The 26,973-nt window shown below is 37.6% G+C and overlaps 1 protein-coding gene across 2 annotated transcripts in view; it reads left to right on the top strand.

Moving 5' to 3' along the window:
- LOC122800784 (collagen alpha-3(IV) chain-like) overlaps positions 1 to 26,973 on the top strand; it is a 1,680,215-nt gene that overhangs the window by 1,260,904 nt on the left and 392,338 nt on the right. For both annotated transcript variants that reach the window (XM_044070045.1, XM_044070046.1), the window contains exon 40: positions 16,234 to 16,332. In XM_044070045.1, coding sequence (XP_043925980.1) covers positions 16,234 to 16,332 — 99 coding nt within the window. The remainder of the gene's footprint in view (positions 1 to 16,233; positions 16,333 to 26,973) is intronic.

Below are 26,973 nucleotides of genomic sequence, written 5' to 3'. Positions count from 1 at the left end.
AAAGACACCCACACCTCAAGACTGGTGGCAATGCACGATGCATCAGAGACCATCCAGGTGCAATTAACCATAGGCAAGACTGCTCTGCAAATTGTAGCATGTTACAGGCCACCCTCACAAACTCAGGAACCTCACATGGCCTTCCTGAAAACACTAGAGGGTTAAATGTATCACCAAACACCATCATACTAGGTGACTTCAATTACCCTAATATAGACTGGGAACACTACTCAAGCCCAAATACCCTAGCCCAAAAGTTCCTGGAATTCATAAACTCAAATGCCATGGAACAACTAGTCACCATCCCCACAAGAGGAGAAAACATACTTGATCTCATCATCACGAACATGGGAGCACAATGTTCAACACCGGAAGTATACCCCTCACTGGTGAGATCAGATCACAAACTAATCTCGCTGGAGGTCCTCATCCCACCCCCACCTGAAATAAAAAGACCACAGTAAAGAACTTCTCGAAAGCCAACTTCACACTTCTAAAGACTAGTGTGGTCTCCTTTAAGGCCCCGAGCGGCGGAAAACAGTACTCAAGCCGCTGAATCACTTACAAATGCCTTCTACCAGCACCTGCAGGACTGCATGGATAAGGCAATCCCAAGCATAACAAAGACTCTTTGTACCAAAGGCAAGCGTCCACTCTGGTGGACCCCAGCCATAAACAAACTCTACAACAAAAGGAGGAAGCTACTACAAGATAGAGCAAAATCCTTAAAAGGTAAGACACCCTTGATCACTATAAGTAAAAACTAAGAGCTCTCATAAAATCATCCAAAGCAAATTTTGAGAGAAAAATAGCTAAAGACTCAAAAGACAATCATAAGGCCTTCTTTAGCTATGTTAGAAACCTGGGAGGAAACTCCCAGATATGCTCAGAACTAGTTCAAAATGATGTGAAGATTACTGATCCTACAGACATTGCCAACATACTGGCTGACAGGTTCAGTGCAAACTTGTCCCCTCCCCAAAAGGGGAGATATCTATACCAAGCGATTGCAGCCCCCAAACATCTCCAACGCCCAAGTGAGAACTGCTCTCTCCAAAGCAAAAACACAGCATCCATGGGACCTGATGGTGTCCCCGGCTGTGTGCTCCACGAACTCAACGAGGAATTAAACCCACAGCTAGGACAGCTGTTTAATCATAGTCTTACCTCTGGATACGCACCCAGGAGTGGCGCACTGCAACTGTGGTCCCACTTCACAAAGGCGGTGCCTCCACCGACCCTGGAAATTACCGCCCATTAGCTTGACAAGCCTTATCTGCAAAGCCATGGAGAGGATCATAATGGACCTCATAAATAAAGACATAGGGAATTTGCAGACTTTGGATCCATCCCAGTTTGGCTTTGTCAAAGGCAGATCATGCCTTCTAAACTTGGTTGACTTTTTCGAAACAGTCACCAAAGCCATTGATGAGGGAAAGGCAGTCCATACAGCCTACCTCAATCTGGCGAAGGCCTTTGATACAATACCCCACTCGGGTATCATTGAAAAACTCATCAGCTTAAATGTTAACCCATACATCACAAGATGGGTTGCAAACTGGCTGAGTGACAGAACCCACAGGGTCAGAGTTGCTGGCGCCATGTCAGACTCAAAGCCTGTCACAAGTGGTGTACCACAGGGCTCAGTCCTGGGCCCACTCTTGTTTGGCATCTACTTTTCCGAAGTACAAGCAAACACAGGAGGGTTATGGCTGACAAAGTTTGCAGATGACTGCAAACTGGGCCATAGTAGAAAACACATCTGACACAGATATCCTTCAGAAGGGTCTCACAGAAACAGATAACTGGTGCCAGAGCCATGGCCTAAAGTTAAATGCCATAAAATGCATAGTCATACCCTTCGGGAAAAACAAGGTTACCCCTAGCTACCAAATAGGTGGCAATCCACTGAGTACAGAAGAAGTTATCAGGGACCTGGGGACCCAGGTTGATAGTAGTCTGTCATTCGACACCCATGTAGCTAAAGTAGTTAGGAAGACCTTCTACATTGCCCACCTTATCATGAAGGGATTCTCATCTAGATCAAGGGAGGGCATAGTCTCCCTATACTCATCACTCATCAGACCAATGATTGAGTACAATGCCCCATTCGGAATGTATCTGACCCGACACTTGCAGCAGCTGGAGAGGCCACAAAAGTTCCTCACCAAAAGGATAAAGGGTCTCAAACATCTGTCCTATGCTGCCCGACTGAAAGAACTCCAGCTCTATTCAGTCACCGCTTGCTCAGAGGTGACCTTTGCCTACCATACAACGCCATGTCAAACCCAGATTTGAGCCATATGCCTCTCCTCAACAAATCTAGATCTGTCAGAGCCACAAGGGCGGGAGACTTAAACCTCGACACGGCTATTAATAGGACGTGCTGGAGGGATAGATTCATCACCCAAAGACTCCCTATGCTGTGGAATAAAATCCCGGTATATGTGAGGCAGAGCACCTCGCTGGCCTTGTTCAAGAGAAATCTTGACCAATGGATGGGAGATCGCAGATATACCCCAGGGATTACCTCAGTGTCACTGCTCAACAGAGGCACAGCAAAATAATGGGTATAGTTCCCCATACTAAAGGGGTGGCGTAAGCCACAAAACTATGGGCTAGGCTTGTAAATGCCCTCGGGCAGATAGCCTAGTATGAACCTATGAACCTATGAAGTGTATAGTCATCCCCTTTGGCAAAAACAAAGTGCCCACAAATTACCACATAGGTGGTAATCCATTAAGTACAGAAGAAGTAATTAGGGACCTGGGGACCCAAGTTGATAGCAATCTCTCATTTGACAACCGCATGGCCAAAGTGGTTAGAAGAACATTTTATATAGCCCACCTAATCATGAAGGGATTCACATCTAGATCAGGGGAGGTCATCGTGCCTCTTTACTCATCCCTCATCAGGCCCATAATTGAGTACAATGCCCCTTTTGGGATGTACCTTACCAGACACCTGCAGCAACTGGAAAGACCCCAAAAGTACCTCACCAAGAGGATCAAAGGGCTCAAGTAGATGCCATATGCTGCCCGGTTAAAAAAAACTCCAGCTCTACTCAGTGGCATACCGCCTGCTCAGAGGCGATCTGTGCCTGATGTATAAAGCCATGTCCAACCCGGAATTAATAGACATGCTGCACCTCAGAAAATCCAAATCCCATAGAGCTACGCGCTCGAGAGATGTGAACCTCAGCACTGAAATAAATAGGACTGCTGGAGGGACAGATTCATAACCCAGAGGCTCCCTTCACTCTGGAATAAAATCCCAGTCCAGGTTAGGCAGAGTCCCTCATTGACTCTCTTCAAGAGGAATCTTGATGAGTGGATGGGAGATCGTAGGTTTACCCCGGGTATCACTTCTGTGTCACTGTTAGACAGAGGCACAGTATACTAACCTCGAAAAAGGGCATAGCAAAATTAATTTAAAATGGGTGGCGAAAGCCAAACACACTCTGGCTAGGCTTATAATTGCCCTAGGGCAGATAGCCTAGTATGAACCTATGAACATATGAACCTACTAAGCAAAGTGAGGAGAAAGAATGGATGGAGGAAATACAGAGTAGGCAAGAAATGGGGGGATTCAGTATGTGTGAGATCTAGAGAGGAAAGTTAGAGATTCAAAGAATCTTGTAGTTAGAGGCAGATTTAATGGCTCATATGTTGGTTGCTGTGAAAACTGGTAGTAGAAAGCTGTAACATGACAAAATATAGCATTTAACAGTAGAAATTAGTTCAGCAGATGATCAGGCAATGAGATGAGGAAACTTAGCAGGAGTGCGTTGCTTATTTTCAGATGTACAAGGAACAGGACAAGGTTTTAAAGAAGAATAGGGCATGGTATTCATTTTCTGTTTGGTTCAGTCCCAAAACTGGGTGCTGTCTGGGGCAGAAGATGATTGACAGGATTCTCCTTCAAAGGTGAAAACTCCTGGTCGGAGTGGTATTCCAGTGGAATTGTATCATTTGGGAAGAACTGTATGCTAAAGGTATTACTACTTTTAGTGAATGAGGTTTTGAGAATGGTCTCTGCCAGATCTTGGAAGGAAGCAGTGGTTTCAGTCTTCTCTGAGGACGGGAAAGACCAACTTCTTCACAGTGCATGCAATACTATCTCAATTTTGAGTCAGGCGCACATGCTCTTTATGGGCGTTTTATCAAATAGCTTGTCTGATGGCATGCCTGTTCTAATACACCCAGACAGATGTGGCTTTATTATGGGCAGCCTGCAAATATTTAATCGTGTGGTTAAGATCTTATTGCTAATTGAGGAGGCCCATTGTTCAGCAGCACTGTGGTTGAAAAGCTTTTAAAAGAATGCGCTAGGACTTTCTGCTAATGGTTCTGGGTGAATTTGGCCTCCAAAATTAATTTAAGTTGAATCCACACAATATTGGGGGGGGGCAAGACAATGGGCAGAATCAGGAACAGTCTTAGGATAACTAAGCCTATTGGGCATAATAGTTCCCCGCATCTAATTTGGACCCTGCACTTGTCATTGCAAACCATAGTCCAGAACCGCCCTGTGCAGTTCCTTGAACAGGCTCCCCTTCAACTTCAACTTGGGGATAATAAAAAAAAAAACTCTTCACTTCAAAGACCAAAAAAAAAAAAATACACTCTGCTACTTAAAAATCTAGCAAGACTCCCTATTAAAATGTCCGCACTTGAACTGTCGAGTGCTGAAAAGCCAAAACAAAAAAGACAGAAAACACAGCAGAAAAGCAAAATTGCTCTTTTTAAAACTACTTTTTGCAGTGGGAGGCAAGCCCCCTGCACCCCACCACCCCCAGACTTATATGTACCAACTCTGATATCACCATATTCTGGAAAAAAGGGAATACTCTAAGAAATGGCATCTTGGAATTAGTATATGGAAGTCCATTCTTTCTGCCATTCAGTCTCCGAATTTCAAGACTCGATCTAGTGGGTCCTCTCATTCAAATGGCTACCCTCTAGCAAGTTGCTTGCTACATATGTATCAAGCAGCTTGTTACAGTCAAACTGCTACACACTGCTTCTGTCTTGACCACATATCCACTTCCCACATTTTATTACCAAATGTCTACAAATACACTCCTACACCATCGGCACCTGGTAATTATAACCCCTGGCTAAGAACTTCAACAGCAAAAAAAAAAAAAAACAACAAAAACAAAAAAAAAAAAAAAAAGAAAAGAGACTTTACCTTGAAGACCAAAGGAAAGAAAATAAAAAGCTCTTCTACTATGTGGAAGCAAGCAAGCTACTTGATACAAATATACTACCACAGACGATGTTCCTTTTTCTGCAGAGCATCAGTCAATAATCCCTGCCTTTAGAGTTTCATACTTCATATTGTACAAATACAGCATGTTAATGCAAAACCTGTTTTTATTAAGTTGTTAAGTGAATTAGAGTACTATTTAAACATTGCCCCTAATTTTGAACATTTGTTCCTCCATTTTTTTTATTTTTGCCTTTGTTCAAAATTCTTGAGCAAAAATGTTGGGAGGTATTCTGCAAATGCAATATGAGCATTCATAAATGAATGGTGGTACCATACATATGAACTGTCCTGAATTTCACAGAATGTCATATATTTGGTCTGTTCTTAAAATTTATGGAATTGTTTTCTGGCAAATTATTGATGTTATAGGGGGGATTATGAGAGAGTTGTGGCTAGAGGATCTCCAAACATCTTCCAAACTGGGCACACATTTGTTAAAGTTCATTCTCCTTGAAGACGGATACTAGACAGAATTATCCACTTCTCACTTTCTTTTTTTTCCCCTGTACCTCAATCCATTAGTGGAGGCTGTGATGAACCTCTGTATTAGGGGGTATAGGGTTAGGTAATAAAGAGTTTAAAATTTCATTCTATGCTGATGATTTGTTGGTTTATCTGAGTGATCTACAGGGGGAGCTGGAAAAATTTATTTTGTTTGCTGCATGAATTTCATCAGACATTTTGACATACAGTGAATGTGGCTAAAACAAAAGCTTTGGCAGTAAATTACCTTCCTTCAGAGTGATGAAAAAGGATATTCCCCTTGTGCAGTAGAAAGGCCACCTGTAATATCGTGGGTGCAGACAGCCCCATAACAGAGGGACACAGCACAATAAAGTTGATATATAACACTCTTTTTAAGAAATGCAAAATGTTCCTGTGGAAATGGTCATGCTTGAATCTGGATCTTTCCCAGAGAGTGATGCCCTTACAAATGTGCTTACTCCTATGAGTACTTTATTCCTTTCTGGCCATTCTGATATTCCCAGATAAATCATTTTTCACAAGTTGGAAAAGTTGTATACCTTATTTTCTCTAGAAAATGGTAGGGCTAGAGTTTCTTGACAAAGGTTGGTAAAGATGGTCACCTGTGGCAGTCTGAGAGTCCCATATATTGAGACTTATTGGAAAGCTGCTTAGTTGCAGCTACTTCTGACAAACAGGTGGAATTGGGGTAGATTGAGTTATTGTGACAAGTCTTTGAACAAAAGGGAAAGCTCAGAGTGGAGTTGATCTGGAATAACGATCTGACTTGTAGGGAATAACAGGGTGCAGGGGGTAGTGAAAGGGCTAGATAGGGTTTTGAAGATGCAGTCTGTAAGGTACTGGATGAATGTCTTACAGTCATTTATACTTAGTTTTGGAGAGGGTTGGTTCTTGTTTCTTTCAGCACTATTTACACTTGGTAGCCTGGAAGTGTAAACTGATTACATGTGTTACAGATAGGCATGTCTGCAAAAAAAACTGGACTAAATTGACCATTTGGGTACAGGAGAGTAATATACTGATAAATACATCAAAAACCATATGAAATTTGGGAGACACAGACTGAAAGCTGAACATTTAATACAGCACACAGTGATTGAAACTGTTGATTCATTTAGGGACCTGGGCATACCTCTCAACCTCTTAGCTCAGGAGGTCTGAAGAGTGTCTAAAATAATGGGGAGACAAAAGCACACAAATATGGGCAAATTTTAAATATTGCTCTTATAAAATTAAAGGGTTGATACAATAACAGGATTTGTTTCAGTGTGCATTTTCTGAAGGATATAAAGTCCTGAAACTCAAATGTAAGTCATTGTTTAGTGACTTCAACCCCCAATGATTTGCCAACAAGACAAAAACTTTATTAGGAGCAAACCAAAAAAAAAAGAGGTAAAAATCTGGACATTCTATGAAAAACTAGACAGTTCAGAGGTATGGACCTGGATACATGGGTAGATCCAAATTTGAGTTTTTTGAATCATATAAACACATTGGTTTATGGTATTTACAGAACGATAGGTTTGATCATTTTTTATTCTTATAAAATCTAGGAAATTAGAAATGATGAAATCATTGTTTGTTATTCACATTAGATTCAAACTTGAGTAGGAATAACAATATGGAATCCTTATAAGAAAATATGCATGAGTAAATTGGAAAGAGTACAGTGGAAATACACCACAGCACCCATGGGTGTGAAAATTTAGGTTATTATGAAAGACTAAAATATCTGAACTTGTACAGTGTCTCATATAGACATTTAAGAGGAAACCTTAGTCAGGTATATAGGGCATTTAGAGACAACTATCATTAGGAATGTTTGGGGCTATCAAAAAGTAGCAGACAACCTATATAGAAGACTCTATAGGAATGAGAGATGTACTAATTGGTTCACTGAGAGAGTAGCTGATGCATGGAATAGAATACCAAATTATATGAAAGCAAGCACTGGATTGGATATTTTTAAGAGCAACCTAGACACTTAATATGAAATAACTGTTTTGGTATAGCAGATTAGAAGGGCATTATTACCCATGCCTGAAATATTTGTATGTATGTATGTATGTATCAATTGGAAGAAGTAATGAGCGAGAGGGGATTATCAGTGAGCCTGTCGGTTTATCAAATGCAGTTCTACCAAAGTCTGTTAGATGGAAGGAAGACAACAAGAACAACTTTCACTGACAGTGGAGGTCAGTCTTTTCTCCACTGTTGTGTGACTATGGAGTAGAAATATATGAGCTTAGGGTATCTCCCCATATGGGGGTTGCAAGGGGTCTTGCCTTCTGGGGTCACCCAAAGTTGTTTTGGCAAGTTGCTTTTTACTGGCATTTGGTAGATTTGCTGTTGATGAATAATTAATATAACTGTTCTAGTGTCTCAACTGATTTTAGACTTAAAATGTAAGTCTTTGAAACTCTTGTTACTCTGTTTGAACTGCAGAGGTGGCAGTAAGATGAATGACATAATTTTTGCTATTTTTCTTCATAATAGTGTTATTTAGATGGTCCTGTTCCTGTTTCCCATTTTTTTTTCTTTCCACTGCTCTTATACTATTGCTAGGAAGTGAATCAGTGAGCAGTGAATGCTAGTGAATCCACCTACTATATCAGTATTGCAGAATTAGATAAAAAAAACATTATATCAGGGAGCGTGACCATCCCAATAGCAAGGCCCAAGTATATGTCTTTTGACGAGTCATTGATAAGAGCATACATTCAGCTTGATTCAAATGTTCTTACTGACTGTGGCCTCTATTTTTTTTTAAACTTTTATAGCATTTTTATAGGGGTATTCCTACATATATAGATTGCACGTAGTGGAAAGGGATCTTATTTCTGTGAGTCACAATTTTTTCAGAAGATTTACAGATAGCTTTAAAAAAGCATAAGCATATAATTGTTTATTCATTCAGAAATTTAATAGTTAACAATAGTTTGGATTTTGAGGAATATTATTTTTTCCCTGTCCAGGTTTTTCTGCCATCGCCACTCCTAGTTCAGTCCTTCTATTTCTTTGTCAATTGCATTATAATATGCTATTTTTATGCTATTATTGGAAAAATACTTTGTACTACCAAGATTTATAAGTTATGTTAAGTTAGCACATTGTGATGCTTGATTACATGTGCATGTGTTTATCTTTGACTTAAAGTTTCAATAAATATCAAATAAAAATGATTTTGTAGTCTTTTGGGTACTTCTTGTGTTAGATGTGACTCACTAAATTATATCTCATTCCTGTGAATGGTTGCAAAATGTATGTAAGCATCTGCTGCTATAATGGTTATGCTTTGTCACCAATAAATATCTTTCATAAATACTATGTCATACACATGGAGTTTCTTTCACAACTGTGCTATATCCAGACAGTGCTACATAACTAATACATTGAGTGCCAGCACTTCACAAGCATTGTACTCCTTTGTTCCATATTTTACTGTAATTGGTTCATAGTGTTTACTAGGCTAACAACCACAAGGGTGTTTTTAAGCCTAGCCATGCATCCCAAATCTTTGACAAGTTATGGTACCCTTGATAGGTGTAAGCAGGGACTTTGAATATGAAACAGTTACATAAAGGGGCCTGGGAGATGAATCATTTACAAGCTGCTGGGGACCATTACAAACCTAGGTGTCAAACCAGGGATGAATTTCCTGTTCCCCATCAAATTCCTCAAGGTAAACTTGAACTGGTTAAGGGAGGAATGCTGCTTCACATGGATGGGGAGCCTGCTCCATAGAAGGGGTAGTCTCTGGCATATGTACTTATCTCTCACCAGCAGGTTGTATTGATATCACAAGCAAGGTTTACGTCTTTAGCAAAGGTAATTCTGGTGCTGTGTGTTTTATGGATATGCATGAAGTCCATCAAGGTGGAGTCTGGCAATGCCTTGTATGCCAGGCATAGATCTCCCCTCAACAGCCTGTAGGAGACAGAATACTGGGATATGGCCTTGAGGTGGTATGCATACGACATGTTATTTATGCTCTGTATTCTTTTAATGAGGAACCTCTGTGGACATTTCAATTTTTGGATATGCCTGGTTAGGTACATACCAAGGAGGGCATTGCACACGATGACTTCCTTGGACCTAGATGCCATACTTTTGTTTATAAATTGCACAAAAATAATTTCCATACTAATATAGACACATGATGGTCAAAGGCTAGATTACTGTCTATGTGTGTCCCCAAGTCCTGGACTACTGGGTCAACTCTTAGAGGTGTGTTGTCAGTATGATAGTTACCGGGGATGGATGACTTCCCAAAGGATACTATAATGCATTTCTTGACATTAGGTTTTAGTCCATGGCTCTGACAGCAGTTATTTGTCTGTGTAAGACATTCCTGGAGAATCCCTGTATCAGTGAGGAGTCTGACTGCTCCTAATTTGCAATCATCTGCAAATTTAGTTAGCCAGAGGCCATTGACATTGGCCTTGACTTCAGATATATAAATGCCAAAAAGGAGCAGTCCCAGGACCAATCTCTAAGGGACTTCACTTGTGACTGGCTCTTTATAGCAGTGGATTCCTCAATTCTAACTTCCTAGGTCCAGTCTGTGAGCCAGCTGGCTATCCACCAGGTGACATAAGGGTTTATACCTAACCTTTTGAGATTGTCAACAATGCCCAAGTTGGGTATTGTGTCAAATGCCTTGACCAAGTCAACATAGGTGGTGTGAATTATTTTGTCCTCATCATTGCTTTGGTGACCTTATCAAAGAAGTCCACCAGGTTAAGTAGGCATGACTTGTCCTTGACAAAACCAAATTGGGTTGGTCTCATTGTCTAGAGATTTCCTATGTCATTATTGATCATTTTGTGATATTTTTCCATGGCCTTGCATATGAGATTAATGACTCATGGGTCTGTAGTTTCCAGGGTCTGTAGATGACCCACCTTTGTGCAGAAGGATGACTGTTGCTGTTCTCCATACATGAGTCATGAAGCCTGTTTGGAGGCTACAGTTATATTACAATTCCAGAAGGCCTGATAGGTCACATTTAATGGTATTTAGAAGGCATCCTGAGATATTTTCAGGGCCCATTGATGCAATGTTCTTTGCCTTAGAGACAGAATTAAGGACCTGACCCTTAGTAATACCAGGGGGAGTTTTATTTAATGGTGTTTCCTGAGGGAAGTTTGGGGGGGGGTAAAGTTGCAGATGAATTTATCAGCCAGTAGGTTTGTTATATCTTCTGGCCTCTCTGTTTATAATTTCAACAAGACTTTTGGGTTTCTAATACCATGACAGGAATGGACCCCATTCCTACTTCAAAGTATGATTAAAGTTCATGAAAATTAGTATTGTTTCAATCTTTGATGTTATCTAGAAGTGCTCTTTGCAGCACCTGCAATGTGTCCAGAATTAACTCCTTCTGGAATTCATATGGAGTTACATGTATCGATAACATGTCAAAATATGATTGTAAATTATTTTTTATAAGACCCATTGCTCATACTACTATTGGAACTGTCTGGGTATATTCTTCCATATTGCCCTCATTTATGCCTGTAAATCCTGGTATTTGTTTACTTTGAGTCTCTCTGTACGTAAGACACTGTAGTCACTGGGTATAGTAATTTCAATGATCAATGTTACTTTCATCTTCTTTTCGTGGACTGCTATATCTATTTTTCTCGCATCTGTTTTTTGAACTGTTGGTAATGGATGATCCCATGGGATAGAAACATCATCATTTTCTATAATGCTTTGTGGGTCATGTTTCCAATGCTTCTCAGCTACTTCAATATTATAATATTTGCACAATCACCAATGCCACAGTCTTGCCACATTACTGTGCCTTTCTGCACACAGTCCTTCAGCCATTAGTGTATCGCACCCAGCAACAAGATGTGCAACTGTTTCCAATTCAGTTTTACAACACCTGCATTTGTCTATTCCTCCCACATATTCAATGAACTTTGTAAACCAAGGTGTATGTAGTCAACTGTCCTGGGCCACCAATATTAACCTTTCTTCTTTTGGTTTAAATTGACCTCTCCTTAACCATTCCTGCATTCAGTCCTTTTTGACATGAGGTTACTCCAAGAGTTTTATATACTTGCAGCTATATTTATGCATTTTCCACATTTCCTGCCTTCTCATCTGCTCCTTCACCTTATAATCTTTCATTTGTTTTTGGCATATTCATTTTCTGCCTGACTTTTATCTACTTCTGCTTTGATTTCCATTCTCGATATGCTCCTGCTAAACTAAACAGGGAAGTCATCTTAGACTTATTCTCATCATGTTTTGAAACTTTCATATTTGGGTCCTGTGAGGTCAGCAGATATGTATGCAGTCCTACAATTGCTGATCTACACATGTAATCAATGTTGAGGAGGCCCATACCTCATTCAGAATGGGGAATATATAATCTTGGTATACAATGATTTTTATAACTCGTTTGAAAAGCATGAAGCATTTTTCTTGTTTTCCTATCCAGCTGATCCAGTAAATTTTGGGGCCAGTCTTTCACTCCAAAACTGTAAGTTAGGACAGGAAGAGCAAATTTGTTTAAAGCCAGGACTTTGTTCCTAGATGTTATAGCTGTTTTCAATATTAATTTTAGTCTTCTAAAATATTCCTTCCCAAATCGTATTCACAATTGTTCATGTTTTATTGTTGATCCTTCATCAAGTCCCAAATATTTATACACTCTCTCCTGCTCAACTTCTTTTATATCACATTCCTGTCCTAAACTGATATTTTCTTGGCACTGCAGCTTTCCTGCTTTAAAAGTTGCTTTTGCACGTTTATCAAGACCAAATGACATTCTTATATCATACGAGAAAGTTTTTACCACTTCCAGTTGTGCTTTCAGTTCCTCGTCTGACAATTTATGTTATTTAAAATAATCTACAAAAAGAAGATGATAAGTTTACACTTTGTTTTCTACTGGGAGCCAAATTGTAGCCATGACCTAATCTGTTAAGTTGATAGCTTAATGGGTTAAGGGCAAAACAAAAGAGCAGCAGTGAAAAAAGCCTTGAAATATCCCCCTTTGAATTTTTATCCCTGGAATAATGATTTGCCCTTTACCATGGCTTAACTGCAAAGGGGTTTGCCACTGTTTCATGGTCACTGTAATGTAATTGATCAATGTAGGGTGTATCTTATACATTTTTAAGCATTCTTTTATCCATGAATGTGGGATGCTGTCAAATGCTTTTTTGTAGTCTATCTATGCCATACTTAGATTCTTCCCCTTTTTACAGTTCTCCATTATTACTTTATTTAACAACAAATGATCCTTTGCTTCATATGACTTTCTTTTGTTACCCTTTTTTTCTATTGCCATGATTGAGTTTTCTTCCAAATGACAATCAACTGTTAGATTTAATTCCAGTGTATAGTTTATACACTGGCTCTGTGTAGGTGGCTCCATTTACAATGAACTCTGTACCCAATTGTGGATTACTTTTAAGGCTGCAGATATAGCTAAAGAATGCCTTGTGGTTCTTCTTGGCCTGGAAGGCCACATTTACCTCAGATTTGGCTTTAGTAGACTTTATTTATCCGCTCAGTTGTTTGTTTAGTTTGATGAGAGCACTTTTATCCTGCTGGCTGATACATATCCTAATGTTTTGCCATGATTTTCTTCCTTCTGTTATACAGTCTATTGATGTTGTGATTCCACCAGGGAGGCTTGTCTTTTGAGTTGGTCCTCAACTTCTTCCTTGTGGGTACAGTTGCCTCTATGCAGCTATTAACATGTTTGTATAGGGTTTCTGTGAGCAGTTCCACGTAGGCAGCAGTGTTCTCAGGGTTTATGGGGCTTGAAATTTTACAAGGTTGTCACTTAATAGTAGGAAGTTAGCCTTAGAATAGTTCCTGAATATTCCAGGATTAGCTGGGGTTCCAAGTTTTATTTTTACTTCACATTTTGTAGTCTGACCTTACTAGAGATGACATTACACTAACTGGTATGCAGCACTCTCCCATAGTAGTGAGAACCGTCCAGTATGTTTGCACGCCTGTTTGGGATATTGACACACAGTGTATTATAGCATTTGTCGGTGTGATACTCTCTGTCCAGGGTACACTGGCTCTATATATCCACAAGTATAAGCATGTTATGCCTGCAATTTCACCAATAGGTCTGTCTCTTGACTGGAGTCTTCTGTAAATTGTACCCTATAGAGAACTGTGTGTTAGCAGAGTATTATCCATTTACTGACTTATTTATTTATTTATTTATTTATTTATTTATTTATGTATGTATGTATTTATTTATTTATTGACATTTATTGACCGGGTTTGTCCAGCTGGGCTTGTGGCCCATTTTCAGTGGAGACCGGAGGAGAAAAGCTCCAATGGTACATTTGTAAAGCATAGTACAATTATACACAAAAGGTACAGAACAGCAATTAGATATAGAGACATTGTATACAAATATTGGTGTAGTATGCAGAGAGTTAATTGTAAAACAAACAAAAGTTGAGTAGCATCATTTTCCATTAAATGGTTCAATAATCATCTGGTAGGTCTATGAAGTTCTATACATGCATTATAGGTCATTTTGTGAGCACAGTAAGAACGGGTACTAATTATAGAGGGATAAGACTAGGTGGGGTCATGACAATGGCAGGTTCTAGACTTGAGAAGGTGATGTTTTAGTTCATTTTTAAAGTGAGAAGTGTGGGAAATGGACCGTAGATTGAGCGGAAGTTTGTTCCAGGCAAGGGCAACAGAATGCTTATAAAGTAGTTTGCCTATGGACTTTTTAGGTTGGTAGATTTCCAGTAAATATTGGTTAGAAGTTCGGAGAGACCTAGAAGGGGTGTAGATACAGACTAGTGAAGAGAGAGATGGACAGTTGGAGGGTTTAAAGAGTACCGAGTGTAGCATGTGAAACTGATAAAGTTGTAGAAGGTGAGGCAGCTCAAGCCACTGAAGAGAGTTCAGTGCAATGCAGTGATGAGTATTGTAAGGGGAGTTAGTAATGAAGCTGGCTAGTTTGTGGTAGCATAGCATCTGGTTGTTAAAGGTGTATACCATATCTCTGTTTCTGTAATGCTCCTTGTCTGGAATATATGACACAATAATGCCACTGTAGGTACAGATTTGTGTCACCTTGTGCGTCTGAACACTGTGCTGCATAGTAAATTCAATAAATTGCATTCAGTGTTTCAATACACCCATCCAGCATTGTAGACTACATATAACCCTGTTATCATGGGATAATGATATGCCAAGGAAGTTGTAACCTGGGACATCAACTGGAACCAAAAACATGCACTTGAAATAATGTCAGGATTAGCAGCCTTGGCCCAAAACAAGTGCTCATGGCTGTTGACTTTTCATTCCTATCAGAGCAGCACTAAAAACCTTGCTAGCGCTATGAAAATTAATCTTTTGAACTGAAAGGGGAGTTGAGGGGAGGAAATACATATTTATCACACTATGCTGTATATTATGTTTAAATATTTTGTGGGAGTAACACATTTTTGTCACCCTCAACTTTATTTCCAAAGCTTTTAAAATGTCTTAGATAACCAAAGACCCATCATGCATTGTCTTTCATAAGTTTAGTTTAACTTATTATTTTATCGTGGAGTTTACTGCTGTTCATTCTTTATTTTCACTGTGCTTCATCATCTGCTTAATTTTTTTACTGCACCTGGGCAGACCCTAAAACAATGGTAGTCTATGCTAAGGAGGTAATAATTTCATAACCAATAAATGCAGTTGATGGGCATAAATCAGTTTTAGGGCAGTGTGCAGAAAGGTTGAATACAGACTGCTTAGGACTGATAACTGTGTCTAAGCAAAAAATGGGAAAACTAGGCTAATTGGTCCCTATCAGCCCCCATAACTGTTGCATCTGTATAATCTCATCAGTATATATTTCCATGATTTTAGCAGCATTGGAAGCTTCTGGGTAATTATCTTTCATTCAGGTTGTCAGGGAAAAAAAAACATTATTTTCAGTAATCACAACAAATGCAGTCATGATTATTCATGCACATGTATTCAGCCTTCAAAAGCATTGCACGTTTCTGTAAACTGTATAAAGTCACCTTGAATAATGTCTTTGGAAATTACCAGTGAGGTAACTAGATGCATATTTTTAAAGCAGATTGCAATAAAACTGTAACAAGGTGAACGCCATTCTGGTTTCCATATCTGGCACTATCTGTTGCATGACAGCTGTAAAAAGTATTCAGCAGATGTTTCTTGATTTAGTACAATATAATGTCAACAGTGTGTTTTAATTTGTACAAAGAAAAATCATCAGTAAAATGTATAGAATTTTCACTGAAGTTAATATAATTCTGAAATTATAAACATCTAATAATTCTTGTAATAAATCATGTAGGCTTATTAGATATGTAACAAATCATATGTAAGAGTAATATTATTTATTTTGGTTACTAGTATAATGACATAATAATTATAGTATGGCATATATATTCAGACAGTAGACTCATGACTCACTGCATGACATTCTATGATCTGTAGGTCCCTCTGGAGTCTCTGGAGTTCCAGGCCCAATGGGAAGTAAAGGAAACCCAGGTGAAGATGGCATCCCAGGACCACCGGGAAATAGAGGAGACCCAGGTAAAAATATCAGATAATAATAAATGCTCATTATTGCTACAAAATCATAATAATTTAGCAGTTTGAGTATTCTAAATTAATTTTCATGCCTACATGATATTTAATACTGAGAGTTTACAAAGAAAATTGAGTGCCACACAGCACTGTCTCTTCATGTATCTATAGTTAAATGCTTAAAATATATGACTTTATTCAGAGTAACTCCACTGATATCTGTTATCCAACATTTTACTTCAGTGCTTTCTTGAAACAATTGTATATAACAAAATAGCAATCAGTTCTCAGGCAAATTGATGCAGTTTACTTCATACTGATTTTACTTCACTACCGAAGTTTTACTTCAGTGAACAGCAAATAGCAAAATTAGCTTTAAGTTCTGTCTTGATTTAATGGAGCAGAAAACATAGAAGTTTGGAATTATAACATGACTTGAAAATACAATATATATTCCAGTGTACATGAGTTCTGATGGTGGTATCCCAGCAGTTGGGTTACAATTCCCGAGATATCTGTTGTTCTTTTATCCAAAACTATAGATGGAAGCTTGGGGTGTGTATGTTTTCTCAAGCAGAAAGGTTGTCATTAAGGTATATGGTGCTCTAGGGCTGGTTTAGTGACGAAGCCCTAAATATTACTATTAGGAAGATTAAATGTATCCACAACGTCTCAGAATATTCTTTATATTTTACTTTATTGCAGAAGTAATTACTGAAAAGGGATATAGGTCTAAATAAGAAGCAGCTGTATTGAAATAGGCAAAATCTACATTTTTCACTCAGAGTGGAAGTAGTATTTGCAAGAATGTTGATGTTTTTTAATAGTGAAGCAAACTATAAATATAAAGTTTTGAAAATAATTATTGTTCTGACATAAGCTATATATTGTATATATTGTTAAATGCAGCTATCTTTATCCTTTGCTTCCTGCTTATTCAGCAGTCCAAAAAAGGGAACTTATGCCATTTCTAAGCTATGCAGGATAACCGACAGAGCAGCACATATCTCAGATTATTTTGTATTTCTTTTTTTATGGTATTCATATGGGGTAAAGAATGATAATATCGCCTTGTCACATTGCTTAATTCTCAGTATGTGTCTTGGCTTGGCTGCATTCTGTATGCTTTGCATATTTTCTTTGCCACTGTATTTTTGTCCTGTATTTCAAAAGCCTGGTGGGAATAACTGCGGTGGTGGTGCTGCGGTAGCGTTGTCGCCTCACAGTAAGACGCTGTCCGGTTTGCTTCTCAGCTAGAGAGTCTTCTGCGTCGAGAATTGCGTGAATGGGAGTACCTTTGTTGAAGGTTGTGCGTCAGGGCCGGCAACTCAGCACGTAAAAATCTATCTGCCAGTCATTAGCGGACCGGAGTTCCGCTGTGGCGACCCCTAACTGGGAAAAGCTGAAAGACGCATATTTCAAAAGCCTGGTGGAAGCTAGATTGGGATGTTAAACTGCCCTAGGTAAGTATAACTGTGACTATATTGTGATTATTATGTGCACCATCAGAGTTATTTTCTGCTTTCTCCTTATTGCTTGTCAAGACAGTCTCTGGTCTCATCACAGCACAAAAATGGATAAAGTTGATATAGAAAATTAAATGCCAGATGAATGAATGGATGGCATGCAGAATGTTTCTTTTCTAAGATGTTGTTGGTTCTATATTAAATTCCTGGTATGAAAAATAGAGACACAACTAATGTTGACATAATTCTAATTGCTTATGTCAGTCTTGAACAGGCAGCTTGCCCCTTCTCTGTCAATATCTTAATACAAACCCTCTTAAATCTCTTAGCCCTAAAGGCAGTTGTTTCCTTTACAAAAGGCAAGCCGAAAGATTGATTATGAGCACCCTTGTGTGTGTTTCAGTAATATCAAAAGATAAATATGCCATCTAGGGTACAAATATGTAGCCTATTTGTCAGTCATGATGATGATGATGTTGAACCCTGCAGTCTTTTGATACAGGCCTTGAACTGAATATAGCCTTGCTCAGAAGTTGATTTCAGCATAGCTTTTAATCCAAGACATCTCTTTAAGTGGACCTAGTATTTTCTACTTCTCTTTTTTTTATTTAGTTCCCAGCCCAGGCAAAGTACATCCTTATTCTCTTTGCACCGTGGGATCTGTGATGTCATCACACCGTCTGGACACTGGATTACTTAGCATTTACCTACTTCCCATTACTCAGCTGTTTGATCCTATGTAATTCTAACAGAAAAACAGAGAATACAAACCTGCTTTAAATCTATTGCATTTCTGGCTCCATGTATATTCTCTCTCTCTCTCTCTCTCTATATATATATTTATTTTTAATGACTTTCCCTTTTATTATATATTTTTTATTTACATTTCGTAATAAGCAGTTTAAAGCATACTCTGCCTTGGCCTAAACTGGAATTTTAGATCAAGTTGTCATGTATTAGTTTGAGCAGCTATTTTTTGAACTGCCTTTTTCTGATTGGAAAAGAAGTACAAAAGGGAAAAGAGAGAGAGCACGATTCATACCGAAATTAATATTTATAACATAAAAATCTCAAAGTGACAGTTCTGTATTAGGATACTGACTTATAGTCAGAAAACTGGGTAAACATTTGAAATTTCCAGGCCCTCTAGAGTGAGTCCCAAAGTATAGAGACTGAATGGACAAAAGATCAAACTTAAGATACACTATGTCTGAGATGTGATGATCTTAGACGTGTGTGTGTGTGTGTGTGTGTGTGTGTGTGTGTGTGTGTGTGTGTGTGTGTGTGTGTGTGTGTGTGTGTGTGTGTGTGTGTGTGTGTGTCTGTGTGTGTGTGTGTATGTATGTGTGTATGGCTATGTGTATATATATATATATATATATATATATATATATATATAAGCACCCCTTCACTCCCCACTCCCCAAACATATATATATATATATATATATATATATATATATATATATATATACACACATATGTATGCATATATATGGGTTTGCAGCTAATTGTCGAATACTCACCTAATTGAATGCCATTTCACTAAACATCACTTCATCGACTGCATTATATCGAATTCCCAGAGGTGTGAAAAGAAACCTAGGAAAGGAGCCACTTGGCCACCAGGAGAAAAAAACAGAAAAAAGAAATGCACATGGTGGGGCTTCACCCCCACATCCCCCAGTGTGGGAGGCTACGCACCAACACACCCCCCCAACTAAATATACCAACTCCGAGATCGCACTACAGTGAAGTAATGGCAAAGTTCACCATGATGGAGAACTGTTTCCTTTCCCGGGCTTCCTTTTTTCAGCTCTGAGAATTCGACAGAATGGCAGCTTGATGAAGCAAGGCTTGATGAAGTAGCATTCGATAAGGTGAGTATTCGACAATTTGTGGTAGATCCATAAATATATATATATATATATATATATATTATATATATATATATATATATATATATATATATATATATATATATATATAAAAATATATCTATATCTATCTATATATATCTGTATATATATATATATATATATATATATATATATATATATATATATATATATAATTTTTTTTTTTTTTTTTTTTTTTTTGAGCAGGAAAGTCCACTGGGCTGAAATGAGCCCATTTTCAGTGGAGGCCTGGGGAGAAAAGTTCCATAAACAAGTGTTTACAAAGTGTAGCAGATTTACAAAGAGTAACAAACAGGAGACTCACTTGAAACATTGTACAATTACATGGCTAGAAGTTATAAAATAAACTTTGATTCACATATATGTTTGGGGAATGTGGAGTGAAGGGCGGCTTGCCCCTCCTGCAAAAAGAGTGATCTTCAGCATTTGCACTTTTCCTGTGTTTTTAGACTCTTTTTTTTTTTGGAATGTCGGCACTCGGCATTTGAATTGCTGACATTTCAATAGGGAGCCTGACATTATAGACAGTATTCTAACAGCTAACCCCACATGAAAATGGAGAACGGAGATTCTGCCTACACTGGTGAAGTTTTTTGTGGGTTCTAGAACAGAAGCTACTGTTAAAAAAGGATAACTATTAACACATATAATATATTTTATGATAACTATAATAATCAATCAGAAAAGGCTAGAAATCATTGGGATGAGAGACAGTAAAGGCAGTTTACAAAGAAACGATGGGAGGACATCTTATGGCTCCCAAGTATGCAGCAAAGTCCAAAAGCTTTAGGATTTCTGCTTGAAAATGTTTGCATAGATATTTTCATTCCGCAAGCAGACTTCAGAGATTTTTTTTTTCTCAGGTAGATAGCAAATGTCGGGTGTGTGATGGAAAAGAGAGATGTATCTGGGAACATGATTCCTGGGACTGTAACAAGTTGGCAGACTTTAAAACTTCCTTACAGAGTACTCTATCAGAAATGTTGAGAGATCAAATGTCTGTAACTAAGGAATTTAGTCTTTTGAGGAGGGATGTAGGATCTGAATTGCCCACACATATCAAGACCTTACTAACTAATGGTATTGGCTGCCAAAAAATCAATTACTGGAAAATGGAAATAAAAATCTAAACCAGCTGTAACTGAAGTACTGAATGGTTTAAAGGAGTTAAAGGAACTAGGGGTGGGATCTTTAGAAAAGGGAAGGAGCAAATTATGTAGAAGTAAGTGGAGTTTGTGAGATTATTACCTGCAGAACAATGCTAAGGAGTAGGAGTAAAGTTTAAAGGATGGCAGAAATTGAGTAATTTATATAATGTTGGAGTGAATAATAATTGTTAAAAAGAAAGAAAAAATATAGTTGTGTTAGTAAACTTAGCATAACAGTAGATGTCCAAATCATTACTGGTGCAATAACCGTAGATATATGGGTTATATCTTGCTAAGGATATATATTTATTTATTGACATTTCATTACTGGGAAAGTCCAACTGGGTAGGAGCCCATGTTCAGCAGAGGCCTGGGGAAAAAGCACCAAAGTATTACAAAATATTTTAAGAACAATAATTTTACAATCTATAAAATAATACAAAACATCTACAGTTTTCACAATTATACCAAATTACACATAATATAAAAACATTGGTAAAGAATAAATACAAGTTATATGACAATGATTTAATATTTGAAGAAATTTTAACCAATTTATAGAGAAATTAAAGGTAATTTAGTATAATACAAACAAGAATTGCAACATGAAATGAGAGAAAAGTAGGATTATGGTATATTTAGAAAGAAATCCAGGTGAGAGAAATTGATAGAAGTAAGGAAGTGAGTTAAGAAGGGAGAGTAAGGAGATGGGTATGAATAGGTATATGTTCACATTTAGGGATGTAGTTCATCCTGGTATTGAGCAAGAACAGAGCCAGCTTTTGGCTAGGAAGTCTTTCAGAATGGTTTGAAGGGAGGGAGGGAGAGAATTAAAGTGATGGATACGGGTAAGGAGTGCCAGGCCTTAGCAGCATGGTACAAGTATAGACAATGCCCAGCAGCATTGATTAATGACCAACTGAGAACATACTTGTGTAGAATGTTATTTAGTGCTGGACAAGCAGGTGGATGCTGAATAATTTGTAAGGTGGTAAGAAGTTGAGTATATGTTAGTTGATGGGGTAGTTCTAACCAATGTAGACTTTTTAGTGCTATACAGTTGTGGGTTCAGGAGTATTTGCTGCAGATTTAGCATCTTTGTTATAGCAATGTTCAATTTTTGATTTTTATGATGCCTGGATGTTAATAAGTGTGGGAGCACCATAAAGAAATGTGCAAAGGAGAGATATGTAGTGGCAAGTATAGTTTTAGTTGTGCTGTTGAGAAATCTTTTGGCTCCATAAGGCATCCCTAGTTTCTGATGAGTTTTTCTTATGCAATTTTGTATATGCAGGTCAAATTTTAAATTATCATCCACTATCATCCCTAATTATTTACGAGAAGTGACTTCATTGGTTGAGTTATGAAGAGAGAACTTTCTTTTTTTTTTTTTCATGAGAGAGGGATTTGGGGGGGGAAGAAGCATTTTTTTAGAGTTCAGCATGAGTTGTGCGATACAAAGTCATGTTTCAATTGCTGTTAAAGTTTCCTCAGTAATTTTTGTGGTGATGTGCCATGTTAGATATACAAGTGAGTGTAGAGTCATCTGCGTATTGTATTAAGGAGGCCTGTTTTGTGAATGTGTGGAGTGTGTTGGTGAGAATGTTAAAGAGGAGGGGACCAAGGATAGAGCCTTGTGGTACACTGGCGATGACTGGGAGGTATGGAGAGAGGGTGGAGTGCTATTTTACGGACTGATACCTATTGGACATGTTGCTTTTGAATCATTATCTGAGAGAAATCAAAAGAATACATTTGAAGTAGAAGTTTGCTGTGACAAACTGTGTTGAAGGCTTTAGATAAGTCTGGAAATAAGGAGAAGACTAGTTTGCCATTATCTCTAGCTTTATAGTCAGTGCCCATATAGATTAAAAGTGCAGTGTTACTACTATGAGAAGAATGGAAGCTATGTTGTGTGGACAATAGGAGTTCTTCCTGCAGGAGACAGTTTAGCAATTGTTTTTCAATACATTTTCAAGTATTTTGGAGAGGGTGGATAAGAACGGTGTAGGTCTGAAGTTAGTAATGTCTGTTGAATTTCCTCCTTTGTGCAGAAGGATAATGTGTGACCTTTTCCAGACATGGGGAATGTGAGATTGCTGGACTGACCTATTTAAAAGGATTGAGATAGGATAGATAATGCTATTGGCTGCTATTTTAATGTACTCGATTGGGAGTTCATCAGCTGCAGCACAGTGTGACTTGAGTTTGTTTAAGAGTAGTGTTATACAGGATGTGGGCACAGGTTTGAAGGTGAAAGTGGATGTGGTAACAAACTATTGGGTAGGGCCAGAATTAGATGTTGGGGAATCCTTGGTTAGAGATGTTATACTATCTGTGAAATAGGAGCTGAATTGTTTTGTTGTTTTGAATGGTGAGTTATTGGTAGATTTAGAGTTGCATTTTTGGCCAGGATGCAAGATTTCTTTAATGGCCTTCCAAACTTTTTTAAGGCTGTGTTTACTATTAGCCTGAAACGTATTATTGTATCATTTTTGTCTTTATTTGTTTGCTTTTTGGTATGATTGGAAAGGCATTCTGATTTTTTTCACAATATTGTGGTGTTTTATATTTTTGTCATTCTTTCACTAGTTTTTCTCTATCCAGCCTTAGCATGCTACTCTTTTTGGGTAGCCAAATAGCATTATTTGCTTTAGTCTCTTCCTTCTAGGAGGTGCAATGTTATTTAAGATATTCAAGAAAAGTTGTATTGAATTCATTTACAGCATCGTCTAAGCTGAGAATTTTCCGGAAGTTCTAGTTGATAGATGGTAGGGTCATAATGAACATTTCTGGATTAAAACTTGAAAAGGTTGTGTGTTGTTTTACACAAATGCTGTTTAATTGGATGTGTGTGATGTGTGGTTGTATAGGTTGGAATGATCACTGAGAGAGTCTGACATCGTACTTGTGGTGTTGTATTCGCTATGGCCTGATACTAGGCTCCGGTCTAATTGAGAACTTGATGTTTACTATAATGCGTGGGGCTATTAATTAGTTGTGTGAAGCCATATAAATTTCACACTAAGATGTAGCTGAGTTAGAGTTTATGTGCAGCCAACTGACATTCACATAACCTAGTAGTACTTTTTCTTGTGGAATTGTTATGGCTATCAAAAGTAGGACATCTTCCAGTATACTAGCATTGTCACCAGGAAGGATGTAAAGAACAGTAATACATATTGGTTTATTACTGTTTATTTTCAGGAAAGTAAAAAGAAGCCCTGCTGAATGAAATGTTGGTATTGGTTTGTTGTAAGGGGAAACGTGTTACTTGTTGGGAAATATTAAAGCAATACTGCCAACTTTTCTCTTTATACGGTCATTATGGATGATATTAAAGCTGGGAAGCATACGTTTGGAATTATTTATGCTGGGTTTAAGCCAAAGAGGTATACTGGCAGAGAACCACAGTAATACAGTGTGTGTATATATATATATATATATATATATATATATATATAGAGAGAGAGAGAGAGAGAGAGCAAGTTATCATAACATATCACTGCCGATAAGCACAAAAAAACCCATCAAATAAACATTCATGGAATTAACCAGGATATATATATATATATATATATATGTATATATATATATATATATATATATATATAGGTCTATGTTGCTTGCTCAAAACCCAAAATCTTAAACAAGCAACATCGACACCCATAAGAGCAAAACTGCACTACTGTGAAAGTGCATAATCACGAAAGAAACAAAAGAAATACTGATAAAATCAGTACTTTTCAGGGGGGCAAGCCCCCTGCATCCCCATGTGAGGGGCTGTACCCCCCACACACACCCTACTTAAATATGAAAAAGTAGAATCAGGTCTGGCAGCAAAAGAAAACCTTTTAATTAAAATAATCCAAAGTACAATAAATAAAAAGCAATAATCCAGGTACGAGCTTTCGTTTGTCACACTGACAAACTTCTTCTGACAATAAGAAACATCACCTCCTTCTGTTAAAACCATTTGAAATTCCCACCTTTTAATACTATTGGTCCATTTCGCAAAAAACATGATGTCAGCAAATTCACCCACCCACCTTAGACACACAAGGCAGAAGCATATCTAAAAGGTGTAGTCATATAAATAAGCTGAATATACCTCAAATAATTGCATTATAAGACCATTGTAAAACCTTAAGAATATAATAAAAACCCATATACTGAGAGTATGTGTAATACCTACATAAATAATTATAAATGTAAAATAAAATAATGAAAAATTATGACCACAATATGCTGAACACACGCATAGTCTGGCAGTATATAAATGTATATGTTTTGTGTATGAAATACAAGTATAATGAATGATAAAAGTGTAATACTAATAATAATAGAAAATGTAATAGTAAATATAACAAGGTATAATAGCCATTGTGAATATTGATGATGGAAAAATAAACAGAATAAATTATCTCTCCAAAGATTTTAATTTTAACATGCTGTTAAGGGAAAGGGACTCATTCAGGCCTGGCCATAAATGTGCGCACAGGCGAATTTGCCACCCCAATTCCATTTTTTCTAAGTGGGCTGGCCATGCTCCCCCCTATCATTGTTTTATAAAATATCTAAAACAATGAATTTGAACTGATGTGTGGGGTTTATGCAAATGTGTTTTGCTAAAGCATTATTTTCAACTTTGTCTCTAATAGCTCTAAGATGTTCACCCATCCTTTCTTTCAATTTCCTTTCTGTTTTCCCCACATAAAATGACACGCAATGGGTACACATAGCACAATAAACAACCTTTTTGTAAAAACAACAAAATGTACTCATGATCTTTATATATTGCCCATTTACAAGAACCTCACAGATTTCTAAAATAAGGTTACAAAGTTTGCATCGACCACATTTATACATGTAGCCTTGACTGTTGTTATTGAAAGTAGTCTCAAAACATTTCTTAAGGCAACCTTTTTTGTACACAATACATATATCTAATTTATTCCTGAGTAAAGAATCAGTCATCAAAAAAGCCCAATTTTTCTCTAAAATAGATCTAATAGCAGAGCTATCAGAATTAAAGGTGGTAACAAAACTACACTTAAAATTCCGATTAATAGTATTATTGTTATTAGTAGAAGTAACCGGATTGTTCTCTGCGTTAGGTATTGTTGAATGTTCGTTATCATTATTGCTTGGAATAAAAATATCAGGGTTTGTTTCTTGCACAATGATTTCATTTGTTAACAAGGGTTTAAAGTGACCGACACTTCTCTTGGTGCGAACCTCCTGTATAACATCATCCACCAAAGGAGTTGGGTAACCTCTGTGTAAAAACATGGTTTTTAGAAGTTCACATTTAGATATGAAGTCATCCCGTTTAGTGACCATTCTAGCTGCCCTCACGAATTGTCCCTTTAGGACAGCTCGTTTCTGTGTATGTGGATGACAGCTTTCATACTGCAAAAAACTATTACTGCAGGTTTCCTTGCGGAAGATTTTTGATATAAAGGAATTAGTTTCGTAATCTTTTCTCAATAGAACATCTAAGTAAGAAGTCTGGTTAAAATCCTTAACAGCTGTAAATTTTAAAAAAGAAGCAGTTTGATTAATGTAATTCACAAAGTCATCAATTAATGTACTTCCACCATTCCAGAAAATAAATATATCATCTAAAAAGCGTCGGTATATCTTACAATACTGAAAAAATGTAGATGGAAAAATATATTGTTCTTCTCATACACACATGACTATATTTGCGTATAGGCCTCCGCATGGAGAACCCATAGCTACTCCCTCATTCTGTAAGAATAATTTACCATTGAACATTATAAAGTTGTTTTTAAGTACAATGTCCAGCAGTTGTTCATACAGGTTGATTTTACTTTGTGTGAAGCCCCTTTTAGTCAGGAAATTATTTACCCATTCGATACCAGTCCCATGTGGTATAACAGAATATAAATCCTTTACATCCACAGTAATTAATATATCTGTTTTATCAAAATGGGCTTGCTTTATCCTGGTCAAAAAGTCCCAAGAGTCTTTGCACAAGTGAGATTCTGCCATAACAAACTGTTTTAATTTTCCATCTAATTATTTGGCTATAGGATCAGTTATTGAACCTTGTGCATCAACAATGGGTCTCATAGGTGGTTTTATAATA

This window comes from Protopterus annectens, chromosome 4.part1 (genome assembly GCF_019279795.1).
Source record: "Protopterus annectens isolate FY-2018-M chromosome 4.part1, PAN1.0, whole genome shotgun sequence".
NCBI classification, from domain to species: Eukaryota; Metazoa; Chordata; order Ceratodontiformes; family Protopteridae; genus Protopterus; species Protopterus annectens.
This window is presented reverse-complemented; position numbering and strand designations above follow the sequence as displayed.